General features: G+C 36.2%; 1 protein-coding gene across 2 annotated transcripts in view; it reads left to right on the top strand.

Annotated features, from left to right (window-relative positions):
* Positions 1-17,406, top strand: part of SMC3 (structural maintenance of chromosomes 3) — a 616,656-nt gene that overhangs the window by 243,345 nt on the left and 355,905 nt on the right. For both annotated transcript variants that reach the window (XM_090374164.1, XM_090374163.1), the window contains exon 14: positions 354-453. In XM_090374164.1, coding sequence (XP_090230290.1) covers positions 354-453 — 100 coding nt within the window. The remainder of the gene's footprint in view (positions 1-353; positions 454-17,406) is intronic.

Raw genomic sequence — 17,406 nt, 5'->3', positions numbered from 1 at the left:
GATTTGATTACGATTTTTACAATCTACCCAAGATAAAATAAATACCTGTGTTATAAGCTTTTAATTATTTTCCCTAAGTCTGAGAAAATCGGGTTTAAAACCGGTTTTAAGAGTAAACTTCGGTTAAACTCGGTTTTGAAATTTCTCGGTTTTATGCAAGCCCTAGTCTGGACACATTAACTGTGTCCCAATCTTTTCTAACCGTAATTATTTTCTAAGATACTGTTAGTATACAAACATTTAGACAAACCTAATTATTTGTAAAGTTTACGAATAATTTCCTTTTAACAATCTTTTATTTAGTACTTTGAATTATAACTCAGAATATGTGTTTTTGTTTTCTTGTCTTCCAGTGAACTTTGGAGACAGGAGAATGCTATGCAGCAGAATTTAGCCATGCTGAAGGAGGAATTGTCAAAGAAAGATCAAGCATTACGTTCCATGACAGGGAAAGTATGTATTAGTGCTAAACTAAAGTATAAAGTTTTGTCATTATTAACATAAAAAGTTAAAATATAAAATTTTGAATTATCCATTTTTTATAATTAAAACAAACGTGGTTATGCCTGCAAAGCTGCTTATGAAAAAGAAAAAAAAAAATAATTCTACAATTAGGGTAACTTCTGAGAAAGTTGCAATATTATTTATTACCTGTGATATCGTAATAAGATGCTCCACCATTAAAAAATTGAACCATAAAATAAAACAAAAAAAAAAAAAAAACCAAAGTGACGTGTATCCTCTATAGTGCAAGTGCACAATTCCCTGACTAAGGAGATACATCTCGACAGCCATTTAAGCATCAGAACTACTTACCCATAAAATGAAAAACTAAAGGAATTTTATTTTATAGGTAAGAGGCTCTCATGCTTTAGTGCCTATGGTGGGGGGGGGGACATCTCCTTGCGTAGGGAGTTGTGCACCTTCACTATTCATGTTACTTTGTTTATTTTATTTGATTTCATTGTTTAGTTATTTATTTATTTTGAATTTCTTTGTTTATTTTATTTTATTTCATTGTTTATTTATTTTTTTATTTTGAATTACTTGGTTTATTTTATTTTATTGTTTATTTATTTATCTATTTTGAATATTTACTTATCTTAGTACGCAAGTTTTGCATCTTTTTCAAAAGTTTCCCTAATTGTAACAATCACTTGTTTTCTGGAAAATCGCATTTCCTGTTTTTTTAATTATTATTATTCAGTTATAGGAACGTAATATTGTATTTATTCAAACTACATTTTACCATACAGGGACCAAATATTCCAGATTTCTGAAGTATTAAATGAAAAACGAAGTTTTTTTGTCTGGTATACTGATAGCATACTTATCACACGATACACCATATTCCTCTTTGATAATGAACTTTTATTGTATTTCTATAAAGGTCATGATAGTTTGAAAAACTCATATATAGATGCTATTTTCTCTATGTAGCTAATTTTGTGTTGCTTTAATGCTCATCTTAGAGTGTCTTCCCACCCTGTAACTGGGCAAGAATAAGGGAGTGAGTATATTACACCAACTGTATAAAACTTTATTAAAATAACAGAAAATTAAATTTGCATTAAAAATTACAAATATCAAATAGATAAATGAATAAATAGTAAAATAAATGGTAACGTGCGCAGTGTAATGACTAACTCTGAAAAGAACTTTAAGCCTCCATTCTTTACTTTTTTTTTTTTTTTTTTTAAACCCCAAACACGAGAGGTATTGGAACCTATAGTACTTAGTACCGTGCTTGGGTTGGAGGTTGAAAAGACAAAAGAAGATATTTGTTGACATTGGACTTGAACTTCTGTAGATTGTAATTTTCAGGAAATACGTATGAAGGAAGGTTGTTCCAGAAAACGGCAGTTCAATGAATAAATGAGGAAGATGAAGTTGGTTCTGGGAGTTTGAAGTTGGACAGTAAATGGATGTTGGCTGGTGGCGGCACGTGTTCGGACTGTTTAGAAAGAGAGAGAGCGGGAATTATAGAAGCCAATTCAGAAGAACAGTGCCCATGGAAGTATCTGTAGAAGAGGCATGCAGCAGAAACGTCTATGAGAAAGCGAGTGGAGAGACTCTGTTAGAGATGAATCATTAATTAACCTAACTGCCCTCTTCTGAATGGAATCAAGAAGCCTGAGAGAGGTTTTGGGGGCACCACCCCAGATGTGGGAACAATATTCCATGGCAGGGCGGATTTGCGATTTATACAGAGTGAGCAGCTGTTTGGAAGAAAAGTAACGCTGAGAGCGAAAGAGAAAACCAAGTTTTTTAGATGCAGAGGAAGCAATATTTGTAATGTGCTTGTGCCAAGAGAGAGAGAGATTAGAAGTCAGAGTAATCCCCAAAAGAGATATATCATTTTGCCTAGAAATCGGAGTGTCACTAAAGATAAGCATAGGAGCAGAAGAATCCTTTTTGCGAGATATAAGACAAGCCTGAGTTTTAGAAGGGTTGAAATCAACTAAGTTGTCTTTGCCCCACTGGAGAATTACCTGAAGATCGGCATTTAAGGAATTGGCAGCAGATTTTCGAGAACTTGAAGCTGATTGAGCAGGACAAGGTTTCTCAATATGGAAAGTTGAATGCAATGTGCTATCATCGGCAAAACTATGGATAGGATTTCCAGTCAATGGAAGAATGTCATTGATATACAAAAGGAAAAGAGTGGGGGAAAGAACTGAACCTTGGGGGACACCGACATTAGTGGAGAAGTTAGAAGACAGAGAGCCATCTACCATCACCCTCAGTGAGCGATCAGAGAGAAAACTGGATAACCAATTACTAAAAACAGTTGGCAAACCATAAGATGGAAGCTTGTTTAGAAGACCTTTATGCCAAACACGATCAAAAGCCTTTGAGCTGTCAAGAGCAACTACTTGTGTTTCACCGAACCTTTCCATTGAATTAGTCCATAAATGGGTAACATAAGCCAGAATATCACAAGTGGATCGACACTGACAGAATCCATACTGGCGATCGTTGATCAGACGGAAGGTTTCTAGGTAGTTTAAGAGTTGCCGGTTAATTGATTTCTCCATTACTTTAGAAAGAGTAGAAGTAATTGCAATGGGACGATAATTGGATGGGAGGGATTTGTCACCCTTTTTAGGAACTGGCTGGATATGAGCAAATTTCCAAGCAGAAGGAAAAACACCTTTGGAATAAGAAAGTGAACAAAGGCGGCAAAGAATAGGAGTAAGTTCAGGAGCACAGGTTTTGAGAACAAGTGGAGAAATACCATCAGGACCTGGAGCTTTCTTAGCATCAAGATTCATCAAAATCCTTCTGATATCCTTTTGACGGAAGACCACAGAAGGCATTGAATGGAGCATGTTAGGAATGGTGGGAGGTGTTTTACCAAGATCATTAATACATGAGCTGGAAGAAAAATGGGATGCTAGCAGGTCAGCTTTATCCTTGGCTGAAGTGACAACAGAACCATCTGGTTTGGACAGAGGTGGGAGCAGAGATGGGCAAAAGTTGTGGCCAATAGCTTTGGCAAGAGACCAGAATGCTTGGCTACCATTAAGGCAAGAAGCAAGTTTTCTACTCTTAGCCTGTTCAAACTCTAGTTTGGACTGATTAATAACTGCTTTACAATTGTTGCGAGCTTTGGTGTAGGCAGAAAATGAAACTGAAGAATTAGAAACAAGCCAGTTACGATATGCAACTTTCTTCTCTTGGACAGCCTTAGCACATTTGTTGGAGAACCAAGGTTTAGATAAAGGACGAGATTTTAAAGTGGAGTGTGGGATAAAGGATTCCATTCCTGCAAGAATAATTTCACTGACACGATCTGAGCAAACGTTGACATCAGAAGTTTTGAAACAGTAATCAGACCAAAGAAAAGAAGTCTCGCAGGTCATCCCATTTTGCATTCTTGTAATGCCAAACAACACGAGGTTGGGAATAGCCATGAGATAAAGGTTCCATTGGAGAAGAGATAATCACCAAGTTGTGATCTGAAGTGCCTAAACACTTCGACCATGTACTTAGAAGGGTTGTTTGTGAGAAAAAGATCAAGCGTATTGGCTGTATGATTAGGATTGTCCGGTATTCTTGTAGGTAAATGAACAATCTGTGCTAGGTCATTAGTAATTGCAAAAGCCTCAGCATCTCGACCTGCTGGGTCGGTGTAACTAGAAAACGGAAGCCAGCTGGAGTTGTGAACGTTAAAATCACCAAGGAAAATTACCTCTGTTAGGAAAGTTGGACTGGAGAAAGTCAAGTTGCAAAGAGAGGAAGTGAAACAGCTCCAAGTGATTAGTGGAGTTGGGAGAACGGTAGAGACAACAGATGAATTTGACACAATGAGGTAGAGAGATTTTAAGCCAGAGAAGATCAAAGAGAGGAGATTCCAAATTGCCAAGTCTCTGACAGGGAATATCAGAACGGACATATGCACAAGTACCACCTTTGAGGCGAAAGGAATCATACAGCAAATAATTTGGACATCTGAGATGAGCAGTAGTTGAATCAACTGATAACTGAGATTCAGTCAGAAAAAGTACATGGGGTTTGGAAGACTGCAAGTGGAAATGGACATCGTTGAGATTGGAATTGAGACCACGTATATTTGTGAAATGAATTAGGAAGTCCTTGGGAGGTTTAGATCTTTTCGCAGATAAGCTTGCTCTATTATTTTGACAATTCATGGTGTATTCAATAGTAAGAAAAAGTGGGTGGGACATGCTGTATGAAGTAATGAAATTTTTGGATATGGCGTACATGTGGTAAGAATATACCCAGATCCTTGACATAACGTGGCCTCGACAATGCTCCCCGCATACACACTACTCGGACTCCCTCCAGTCACTATCTGGCAGAGTAGAGGTAGCAAGATTATACACTAGCTGATCCGGAAGCCTCCTAGAGAGTTACCAATAGGTTTGGTCCGGTGTACTATCTAGCGGCCGGCCTGCGAACACCGTTTTAGAGCTGTACCCTCGAAATGTGAGGAATATTGGATCTCGCCACGACGTTCATCATAACCTCAAAAGTCATCAATCATACTGCATGATGGAAGAGATAGGGAAGGGTTGACCGGAACTTAGCTCTAGAGACTAAACATGGGTTCCACCACTTCAAGCCTCCAATAAGCAAAGTGGTGGTATTTCACTGGTTGATGTGAGTCATCTACCACCTAGTACTGCCTGGTAACATAGAGGGGCGGCGTTCCTCCATGTGGTGTGGGCGCCACACCTCGACCCCTGCTTACGTTGGTTCACACCTGGGTGGTCACCCACCATGTACTTGTGCATGGAAGTTATACCCAGGATTACTAACAGTCCCACCTTCGTGAAGGTGCAAGCAGAGGATTTGGCTGTCACAGACCGTCCGGAATTCACCGAAATTGGGTCCACTTGACTTGAGTGTCACCCGAATATCAGTTCCATCAGCCTTTTAGACTCCCGGGTAGCAAGAACAGCTTGTCTGGCATATCTGAGAGAATGTCTGTGACAACCTCAAGGACTGCTATGCATTTTTATTTTGATGTTCAGGGAAAAAAAAAAAAAAGCTTATATAAAAAAAAGGAAAGGAAAGGGAGGACAGCTGGAGATGTTTTTACATCTGGATAATGAACTGCATGTGTTTGTTAAATCAAAATATTATGGATAAATGGTTTTCTTGTGTATATTTAGTTAAGTATTGTAAAAGATTGTTGTTTTCTTATTACTATTAGTTGTGGCAAACGATGCAAGAACTCAAGCTTATAATAAGCAAGATAATCAGCCCCCCCCCCCCCAATATATATAGGCAGTTCTTGCTTTACAGTTACTGGGTTTACGAGGTTCCCCCCCCCCCTTCAAGTATCAACAAAATCGAAAATATGAACATTAATTACAAAAAATTAATGTTAAACATTCATACATACTCATTTCAAACCATGCGTGTAGCTATACAATACAGTGTATCCCGCTTTATGATATTAATCCGTTACCATCGTATCGCGAAAATATCGTAATATGAACCCAATAACACATTGTTTTTTGGTAATTCATTCCACGACCAAGGAAGTTCAAATTTATATATATCTCCCTAAAAGGTTCTTTTTATATTGTAAAAAGAGTCTATTAGTTACCAATTGAAATCATTAAATGCATTACATTTTCACCGTTATCATGTGTTATAAGAACCAGTTTTGAATGGCTTTGTGATATTTTTCTGAAGCACATTTCTGGAAGTCACGACCATAAAACAATAAAAACAATTTGCACTTTCCGGTTTATTGGGATTTTCTGTTACTGCAAGCAATTATAAACAGGTAGCAAACTCGATGTTATTGCATTTATGAGAATACTGATAGCCGGAATTGTGTGGGTTTTTACGTTATTATGGTGAAATGTGTTTGCCCTTTACTGAATCTTCAATCATATAAAAAACAAATAAATTTTCAGAATATTCTCTTTATTCCTTTTTTTTAAGCCTCATAAACTTGTTACTCCGCACAAATCATGTTAGTTGCAATTTGTGCGTTCTGTTAAAAAATGTTTATGCATGCTATTGAAATTTATAAAGAAAAGAGAAGATTAAGGTTTTTTAATGTATAGAGAGATATGTAGATAATCTTAAGTATTATAATAATGATAAGCAAACGGGTTATTTTTTCCTGGGGATATGAATCACGGAAATAATCTTAAGTATAATAAGAAGAAAAAATTTGATTTTTTTGGGGGGAAATTTTTTCCTCTTACCCTTTTCAAAATATCCTGCTGGTACCCATGGCATGCCTAATATACTTCCCAAAGAAATTTGTGAAAGTACAGCTAATAACAAATATATAAAAAAAACCTCTATAATTATAGTTTTAGTTATGCTAATGATATTTATGACAAATATTACTCAGCTGCCAAAATACATTACTCTAAATTTTCATATTCTGAAAGTATTCTTATTTCATATTATGAAAGTATTTTTTATCTTTAGCATTTCAATGCTATACCTATAATTATTTCTCAGATTCCCTATACAAATACCAGAATTCAACTTGAAAAATTACCAATTAAATGCAGTATAATAAAGTAAAATAATTAATTTTACTTTATTATATTGCATTTAATTGGTAATTTTTCTAGTCAGTTTCACTGCTACAGTTTTAAAATACGATCAGCAAATAAAAACAACTTAATTAAAGTTGTTTTTATTTGATAATCGGATTTTAAAACTGTTTTTGAAATGGAAAATATGACCTTCAAATTGAAAAAGGCATTTGTCATGAAAATTTTTGTTATTTTTTATATTCTTTCTATACAAAATTAATCTGATAAGGTAAATTTTTACTTACTAAAAAACTAATAAATATACAGAATTATATACATATACGTTTACAATATAGTAGGTACTGCCGGGATTCTGGGCTGTAGGGATTTTTGACTGTCAGGATTCTGGCCATTGGTATTTTCGTCCAGACCCATATATATTTCAGTTTCGAGTTTTACCTCCTATCGAGTTAACATTATATGAATTTCATATCTTCTAAATACAAACGAACATAGATAATAAATTTTATTATCTATTGCCACATACGTGGTTTGAACTCTCACACTAGCTATTACCCATTAGCTCTGCACAATTTCTGCATTGCCATATTGATTACCAGGGATCTTGTCATGTACTCTCACATAAGAAGCTTTGGCCAAAATTCTAGTCACTTTCAAATTTAATTCTAACTGGATGGCTTTTTCTGAACATTGTCCTATAAATATTAATATATTTGTTGCCTATATTTGAAAGAGATATTCCAAAAATTCATAAATGATGATTGAAAAATAAGTCTGGAATTCATTCTTTTGGGCTGAATTTTGTAGAAAATCATTACAAAACTTTAAAGTTTAAACTTTAAAGTTATATATATATATAAGCTAACCTCAACATGAATTAAAAAACATATAAAAATGTGTACCAAGCTATAAATCAAAACAAAGCTTTGTTGCTAATAGCTCAGAGTTCAGTCTGTGTGCCAGTAGAATAGAACAGTTGATTTCACTTTACCTTTACACCATTATATATTATATGTTGTTGATATGGAGGTTTGATGGTGCATAAGCTACTTTGGCTATAATGCTTATATTATATATTGACTGCTTAAGAATGACCACCTACCGTATTTCCCCATGTATAAACGCACCTTTTTTCGAAAAATTTGGGGTTTAAAAACTGGGTGCGTCTTATACAGTGGTTGTAGATTTTTTTTAACTTGCATTTCCTACTTTTTCGTGCTTGTTTTCTTTGCGCTCATTGTTTCACACTTGTTACCAGTATATTAGGTTACATTTTGCTATGTTCTGCCCAGAAATGGTTCAGAAAAGATTTTCGTACAGTGCTGATTTCAAGTTAAAAGTGAATGGAAATTGTGCTGCTGAACGTAAGTTTGGTCCTCCTCCAACTGAGAAAACAATTTGAGACTGTCTACTGGAAGAAGAAACCCTACTGAAAATGCCACGGCAGAAGAAGGCCATGAGAGGCAAGTCAGCAAAATGGCCTGATTTAGAGAGGGAATTGAAGATATGGATTGAAGAGCAGAGGGCAATTGGAATTCCTGTTTCCACAAAGATGGTTCAGCATGAGGCAAGAAGCTAATGAAATGCTAATGAAAAAGAAGTTACGGATTTCAAAGGAAGACACAACTGGTGCTTTAAATTCATGAAACGGAATGGACTAAGCATTCGTACACGCACCAGACTTGCCCAAAAGATTCCTGAAAGCTATGAGCAGAAGGTCCTTGAATTTCATCGACATTGAAATGATTGGAAGACATATCATTTTGAGTTGGGACAGATTGCAAATATGGACGAAGTCCCCCTTCAATTTGATGTCCCAAGTAACAGAACTGTTGATAATAAGGGAGGGGGGCAGTGAAAACTGTAACTGTGAAGACAAGTGGACACGAAAAGAGCCATTATACAGTTGTTCTAGCTTGTTGTGCCGACGGAACCAAGCTGCCTCCTATGCTGATTTTCAAACGCAAAACAATGCCAAAAGAAGACATTCCTCGAGGAGTGATTGACCACGTTTATGACAAGGGTTGGATGGATCAGGATGGGATGAAGATCTGGTTTGAGAAAGTTTGGAGCAGGAGACCAGGTGGGCTCTTACGCAAACCTGCCCTATTGGTGCTTGATCAGTTCAGGGCACACATTACAAAAAATACAAAGAAGATTGCTGCAGAGCAAAAAACAAAACTTGCCGTCATACCTGGAGGCTTGACATCCCAGCTCCAACCACTTGATGTCAGCATTAACAAGCCCTTCAAAGCTGCCATGAGAGATGAATGGAACCAATGGATGAAGTCTTCTGGGGACAATTTGACACCAGCAGGAAGAGTGAAGAAACCAACTATAGGAGAAGTTTGTATCTGGGTGAAAAGATCCTGGGATAATATCAAGATTGAGATCGTTGTCAAGTTATTTAAGAAGTGTGGCATTTCAAATGCCATAGATGGAACTGAGGACGAGGCAATATATGAAGACAGTGATTCGTCATCAAATGCAGTTGAGGACAAGCTAATGGATGGGAGTTTTGACAGTGATGAGGTTTGTATGAATTTTATGATGAATAAAACTTGAGTTCAATAACTTTATGTAATAAATTTTTTTTTTTAAATTTTGGGCCCCAAAATTAAGGTGCGTCTTATACATGGGAAATATGGTATATGCATTACAGCACGCCACTTGTATGCTTCAACTGCTTCAAACATGTCAAATAAATCCTCTGATGACCTGTTTTTAATATTGTTAGTAGCAATGAGTACAACAATATCACCACTTTTGCCCTTGGCAGTCATACTATTCCACTTTTCCTTATTGCATAAAATATTTCCTGTTTCTCTTACAATAGCTGGTACCACAAAAGGTAGCAATTCTCGGAGACATAGCGTCTCCGAGAATTGCTACCTTCTGTGGTACCTGTGCATCCTGCTCATGGTGACCCTCTATTCAGCCAGATGCACGAGGTTAGACTCTTACTAATGTGGGCATCAGCATTCTCGATGACTTCTCCCACTCCCACACACTCTTTAATTTCTTCAATGGCAATGAAGGAATTAAATAACCCTTTTATGCAAGCAAATTCTTGCAACAAAAATCCTTGTGACATAATGTCCACTTTACAGTCAGGTCTACATATTGCACCTATCATGCTTGATTAAGACTGGAACTTTGGTAGCTTCCCCCTTAACCAAGCCATTTTAGCATTAGTAGACGCATATGATGCAAGAAAGCACACTTATACAGCATAACCAAAAAAAAAAAAAAAAAAAAAAAACCACCCCTTTCCCACTTCACCCATCCGCTCACTCCAAATGTTTGTCTAGTTCTGCTTTGAACTTTACTTATTTAAGTTGTTGACCTCCATTCAACAGATGATAGTTTGTTCCAACTATCAACAGCCTGCTGGCTGTTGATAGTTGAATTTATGTCCCGTCAGATGAGTAATCTGAGCAGGAGGAAGAATGCCATCAGCATTGAGCTTGCTCAAACCATTCAAGGCCTTATGCACCTCACCTCGCAGGTGCCTATTCTCCAGATGCTGCAATTTGCAGAACTTAAGCCTTTCTTGGTAACAGCAATCCTTTGCTCCACTCAAAATAAAAATATGTACCAAGCTATAAATCAAAACAAAGCTTTGTTGCTAATAGCTCAGAGTTCAGTCTGTGTGCCAATAGAATTGAACAGTTGATTTCACTTTACTTTTACACCATTATATATTATATATTGACTGCTAAAGAATGACCACTTATATGCATTACAGCACACCACTTGTGTGTTTCTGTTGTTACAACACATCAATTTGTACTGTCTGACTCGTATGTTTCAACTACTTCAAACATGTCAAATAAATCCTCTGATCACCTGTTTTTAATATCGTTAGTAGCAATGATACTAATGTTGCCCTTCTCTGTACTTGTTCCAGCAGTTCTACATCCTTCCTAAAATGAAACCTTCAGAAAATATATGCAGTACTCAAGGTGTGGCCTGACCACTGCCTTATACAAGGGGACAATCACCTCCTTATCCCTGCTATCAAAATTCCTGTATATCATTGACAAGACACATGAGCTACTCTTGCAGCCAATCTGCACTGCTCATAAAACTTCATATCTGACTGGCGCATTATAGCCTCAGTTGCTGATGCGCCAATAAAACCCAAACAAACAAACAAAACAATCATATCTGACTGCACAATTACCGCCAGGTCCTTTTCATTCTTCACTACCCTGAGTGTAGTATCACCCAGTTGGTATGTTACTCTGGGGTACTGCTACTCATATATTCAATACTTTACATATGAGTAGCAGTACCGCAGAGTAACATACCGACTCATATGTAAAGTATTGCATATGAGTAGCAGTACCCCAGAGTAACATACTCATATGCAGTACTTTGTCAATATTAAACATCAGTTGCCACCTTTCAGCCCATCTGCCCAACTTTTCCAGATCTTGTTGCAGTAGTGTACTGTCATTAACAACCCTGCCAACCTTCGTATCATCTGCAAAATTAGACATTATCCTTATATACCTTCATTAATATCATTGGTAAATACAGAAAATGACAATAGGCCCAACACTGAACCTGCAGGGACTCCACTAATAACATTAGTCCGCAAAGAGCATCTTTACTGCTCTGGGGCAAATGCTTTGCTGCTCTATTCCTTAATCATCCTTAATCTTTTTTGGAAAACATAAGGAAACATAAATTGGAAATCGTTTGCTGCAGGCACAATAGATGTATGAAAATTTGCAATCAGGCATAGAGCAATTGATAGTTGTAACAAACTCTTATTAGGTGTTGTGGAAGTTGATAGTGTGAATAAATTTAAGGAAGAATTAGACATATTAGAGGATGGACCAATGAGGTTTTTTTTTTTTTTTGCCCTTTCCCTTCCTGTGCTGTATATGCTTACTTCTGCATCTTTTGCCAGTATCAGTAGTAGCACAAGTGCTGCCCAGAATATATATGAAAAGTATTAAATTCACTGGTATTTATGTTCACTAAAATTTTTAAAATGTTTTTACAAGTTATGCATTTTCAATAATTATGTAGATAATGGGGATGGATTATATAAATGAATAAAACACCATTTTGAATCTTAACCTCTGATTCAAAAAGATTTTGTGTTAATGGCAATTCAATGTATTTAATTGTATATTTTAATAAGAACTCTGGCTACAAGAGTATCCACATGCTAGTCAAAGAATTCCAAGAAACAGATAAGTTATTGAAATATTTTGCATTTTATTGACCTAATTGTCCTATTAAATCATACTCTGTAAGTAGCTTTATAGTCCTAGTCGCACTCATTACTTTATTTTTTAATTCAGATAGAGATTTTGTAGGTTGCTTTCTCATAGACATACTGTTTCTGCTGCATGCCTCTTCTACAGATACTTCCATGGGCACTGTTCTTCTGAATTGGCTTCTATAATTCCCGCTCTCTCTTTCAAAACAGTCCGAACACGTGCCGCCACAAGCCAACATCCATTTACTGTCCAACTTCAAACCCACAGAACCAACTTTTCATCTTCCTCATTTATTCATTCAACTGCCGTTTTCTGGAACAACCTTCCTTCATACGTATTTCCTAAAAATTACAATCTACAGAAGTTCAAGTCCAATGTCAACAAATATCTTCTTTTGTCTTCTCAACCTCCAACCCAAACACGGTACTAAGTACTATAGGTTCTAATACCTCTCGTGTTTGGGGTTCACATAAAAAAAAAAAAGGTTACTATTTAATATACATAGAAAATTTGTATGATTTGAATCTCGCTGCCATTGTTATAATGTGAGTTGTAGGGGAATTCTAATTTTTATAATTGTGGTAAATATGTAGCTTTAAAGTTGAATCACTTAGGTTAGCATTCCTGGATAATTTTGTTATAAATTATAATTAACTTATAGCTAATATACTTAGGGAAAGATGACATGGTTGTTTCCATTAAGATTATTACTATATTTAATACCACTCATGTATAACATGAAATTTAGTAATAATCTTAACTTTTAAGCATAATGGTATTGCCCTAGTACATGTATAATAGAAACTGTTAGCATGGTAGTATTATTTCTGCATAACTTGTGAATTTCAGTAGAATTATTATTGCATTTAACTTTTCATTTATAAATGGAATTGTAGTTATTTGTGATTCTCTGATTACATTGGTGAATATGTCCGTTACTTCTCATTTATAATTGCTCAAGGAACCACCCTCGACTTTTGCCATAATTTTTTTGTATAAATAAGAACATTTGAATTTTAATTATATATAATTAATAACATAAACTTCACAGCATAATGGGTGAATAGTGTTATTACTGGATTAGATATATTTGTTTAGTGTAGTATTTTTAATTATATTGAATTTGAACAGAAATCATGTCTCAGACCACAGCAGGAAAGCAAAGCACTCAACCCAGTAAGAGTGTGTGGCTCTGGGAAGAACTGAGAGGGACAGTTGTTCTCTGAATCATGGTCTTATGAAATCTACGACTTGTTTGATGTTTGCAGAGCTAGCAGGAATGGGACATGAAATTGTCTTTTTGTGTGCTCGATGTAAGGAGTGTAAGGATCATCATTATCAGCAATTTTCAATCCACTTCAGGATGAAGGCCTCTCCAACAACTTTCCAGTTCTTTCTGTTTTGTGCAATGGCCATCCATTTACTGCCCACAGATTCTCAAATTTCATCTGTCCATCTCTGTTGTTGTCATCTAGGTTTTCTTTTAGCTCCTCTTCGGTGCCATTCTGTTATTTTCTTAGTCCATCTGTCATCATGTCTTCGAGCTATGTGTCCTGCCCAAGTCCATTTCAGTTCTTAAGTTTTTATAAGAATGTCCTTTACTTGAGTTTGCTGCCTAATCCATGTGTTTCTCTTCTTATCTAACAGTCTGATTCCCAATATAATTCATTCCATTCTTCACTGTGTACTTCTCAGCTTCTCTTCCATTCTTTTGGTGAGTGCCCAAGTTTCACTTCCATAAGTCATGGTGGGGAGTATACATTGGTTCATTATTTTATGTTTCCGACAAACTGGGATATTGCTCTTCAGTATGTGACTATATTTCCTGAATGCTATCCATCTAAAATTTATTCTTCTCTTGACTTCCAGCCATTTATCATTATTACAGCTAATAACTTGTCCCAGATAAGTATATGACTCCACCTTTTCAATTACTGCTCCTTCAATCATTATGTCCCTTTCTGTGGCATACTTGTTCATCATTACTTTTGTTTTACCATATTCATTTTTAGTCCAAAATTCTTATTAACTGTGCATAACTGATTAAGATTTTCCTCTAATTCTTTGGGATTGTGGCATATAATCACAATGTCATCTGCAAATCGTAAATGGTTTGGGTACTCTCCACTCACATTGACTCCTTTCTGCGACCAGTCTAATCTTCTGAAAGCTTCCTCAAGGGCAGCAGTATACAGCTTCGGAGATATTTTGTCTCCTTGTCGAACTCCTTTGTTGATTTTAAATTTCCTACTGTCTTTGTCTAGTCTAATAAAGGAGGTAGCACTCTCATATATTTTCTTCAAAATCATAATATATGGGGTATCTATGCCTTGTCTTTCCAGTGTCCGAAACATTGCCTTATGCTGTATGGAGTCAAATGCCTTTTCATAATCCACAAATGCCAAGCATTATGGTGTTTTATATTCATTTGCTTTTTCCATTAGCTGTGATATTATTTGAAGGTGATCCATAGTTGAGAATCCTGTCCTAAAGCCAGCTTGCTCTTTTGGTTGATTCTCATCAATTATTCTTTCTAATCTGTTAGTAATGACCCTTGAACAGCCTGTGGATGTGGGATAACAAGCTAATTGGTCTATAATTTCCAATTTCTACCAAATGTTTACCAAAGCCAACATGAGAACGACGAGAAAACTTGGATAACTTACGCGGAAAATTAGTTCCCTGACACCGGACTCTAGCGCTGCTCGCTCGATAAACATACGGTAGGTGTTGTCGGTCTGGAGCCGAAATCGAGAAGGATATATTAATTGACAGTTAAGCATGGCAAACAATGAAATGATTGGTGGTGGGCACGACAGACAACAAGCTACTGTCTAGTCACATGGTTGGCATTATAATGGGTATTTATGAGTAAAGAACAGTGCATAATAGTTTTGTGATGAATGGTAAACAGGTAATAGTAGCGATGAATCTTTTAAAAATGGAAGGAATTTGTAAGGAAAATAAAATGTTGGTTGATGAAAACTTAATATAAGTTTCATTCCGTTCATTTTTGTGTTCTTCATTATGTTTTTTTCTCATTATTAAAAGCAGATTTTTGGAGTACATGAGTTTTTACTATATTGTTGATTTAGGTTTGGTTACGAAAAAAGGAGGGCACCTCGGTAGCCAGGTGGGCAGGAGCAGCAGTGCGTAGCACACACTTCTTGATTAGACCGGGGTTCGAGCTCGTCACCACCAAATACGGAGGATGCGGAAAGGTCAGGGAATGACCACCGCATATCCCCGGAGCAATATGGCCTTGTTGCTAATGCTCCTAAAAACCAAATAACAACAACGAAAAAAGGAAAAGGTTTTTCTATTTTTCGTTATATTTCATAACCCGACCTTAAATGGTAGGTTAGGAAATAATAGAAAAGGATTCCTTATATTTTGTGACCTACCCTTAAACATTAGGTTAGGAAATAATAGGAAAAGAAAGAAAGATTCTTTTTATATATATATATATATATATATATATATATAGATGGACCCTGAAATGTCAGGGTCAATCTTCCTAAACCTTGGCATTGCTGATGCAATTTCACAAAATGCCATTGCCATCTCTCTTGTGGGGAAGCATCTTGGCTCCTCATTTGTTTCATTTTGAGCTTTGTCAACATTTTCTTCTTTCACTGTCTCGCTGCCTGTGATCAATAAGATCCTCGTTGGATAATTCCTTCTCTTCTTCCTCTATTAACTCTTCCACATCTTTGGCAACAACCTCCAACTGAAGTAGCTCTGCATCCTTTACAATCTTATTTGTAACCTCTTAATATCATTCGTCTTTTTTAAACCCTTCAAAGCCTTTTACCTGCTGTGGGCATATTTTCTTCCATGCGCCATTTAAACAACTTTTTAGTAATTTCCACCCAGGCCTTATTAATCTTTAAGATGGTGTGGTAAATATTGTAAGATTTCAAAAGTCTCTTATAATGTAGAATTTTTCTCACTGTATACTGCAGACAATGCCTGAGCAACTGTTGTGCGTAAATAGAATTCTTTTAAATTCAGAATAACACCCTGATTCATAGGTTGCATGAGTGAAGCCGTGTTTGGTGGTCGAAATATGACTCGTGTTTTTTAATTGAAATCATCTAGATCAGTGGTTCCCAACCTTTTTTTTTTTTTTTTTACTCACGAACCCCTTTCAACATTAAGCCTATATTCTCTGAAATTGTATAATTTTTCCAAATTTTTATTATAAAATAATTCCAGTACTAAATTTTTATAAGTGACATTGCATAATAATAAAAATTATTATTAAGTATTATTTATACTTTGTAAATCAGTGATTATCCAGTCCAAACTAGATTTCGATCTGGCTAAGAGTAGAAAACTTGCTTCTTGTCCAAATGGTAGCCGAGCATTGTGGTCTCTTTCCAAACCATATTGGCCCTCAATTTTTGCCCATTTCTGTTCAACACCAGATTGTTCTGTTGCCACATCAGCCAAAGATAAAGCTAACTTGCTGACATCCTATTTTTCTTCCAATTGATGTATTGATGATCTTGGTAAATCACTTCAAATCATTCCAAGTATGCTCCATTGAATGCCTCCTGTGGTCTTCCATCAAAAGGATATCAGAACGATTTTGGATGAATCTGATGATAAGAAAGCTCCAGGTCCCGATGGTATTTCTCCCCTTGTTCTCAAAACCTGTGCTCCTGATCTTACTCCTGTTCTTTGCCGCCTTTTTTCACTTTCTTATTCCAAAAGTGTTTTTCCTTCTTGGAAATTTTCTCATGTCTAGCCAGTTCCTAAAAAGGGTGACAAATCCCTTCCATCCAATTATCATTCCATTGCAATTACTTCTACTCTTTCTAAAGTAATGGAGAAATCAATTAACCACCAACTCTTAAACTATCTGGAAATCTTTCATCTGATCAACAATCGCCAGTATAGATTCCGTCAGTGTCGATCTACTGGTGATACTCTTGCTTACACTGCCGTACCATTAATATCCGGACACCCCTCCATGGACTTTGGGGAAATAGGTCCTATGCATGCAACATGTCACAGAACCTGCTATAAATATGTACACTGGGCTTTGAACAGACAATTGAAAAAGCAGGCATGCAAGATGACACTTTCAATTGAACTATTGAGGAATACCCTCAAAAGTTCAACAGAATTGATCACCTCATCAAAGGCTAGATGCTGAT

This window comes from Mastigoproctus giganteus, chromosome 5 (assembly GCF_048544385.1).
Source record: "Mastigoproctus giganteus isolate SK-2022 chromosome 5, ASM4854438v1, whole genome shotgun sequence".
NCBI lineage: Eukaryota > Metazoa > Arthropoda > Arachnida > Uropygi > Thelyphonidae > Mastigoproctus > Mastigoproctus giganteus.
The sequence above is the reverse complement of the archived record's forward strand: the minus strand, read 5'-3'. Positions and strand labels throughout refer to the sequence as shown.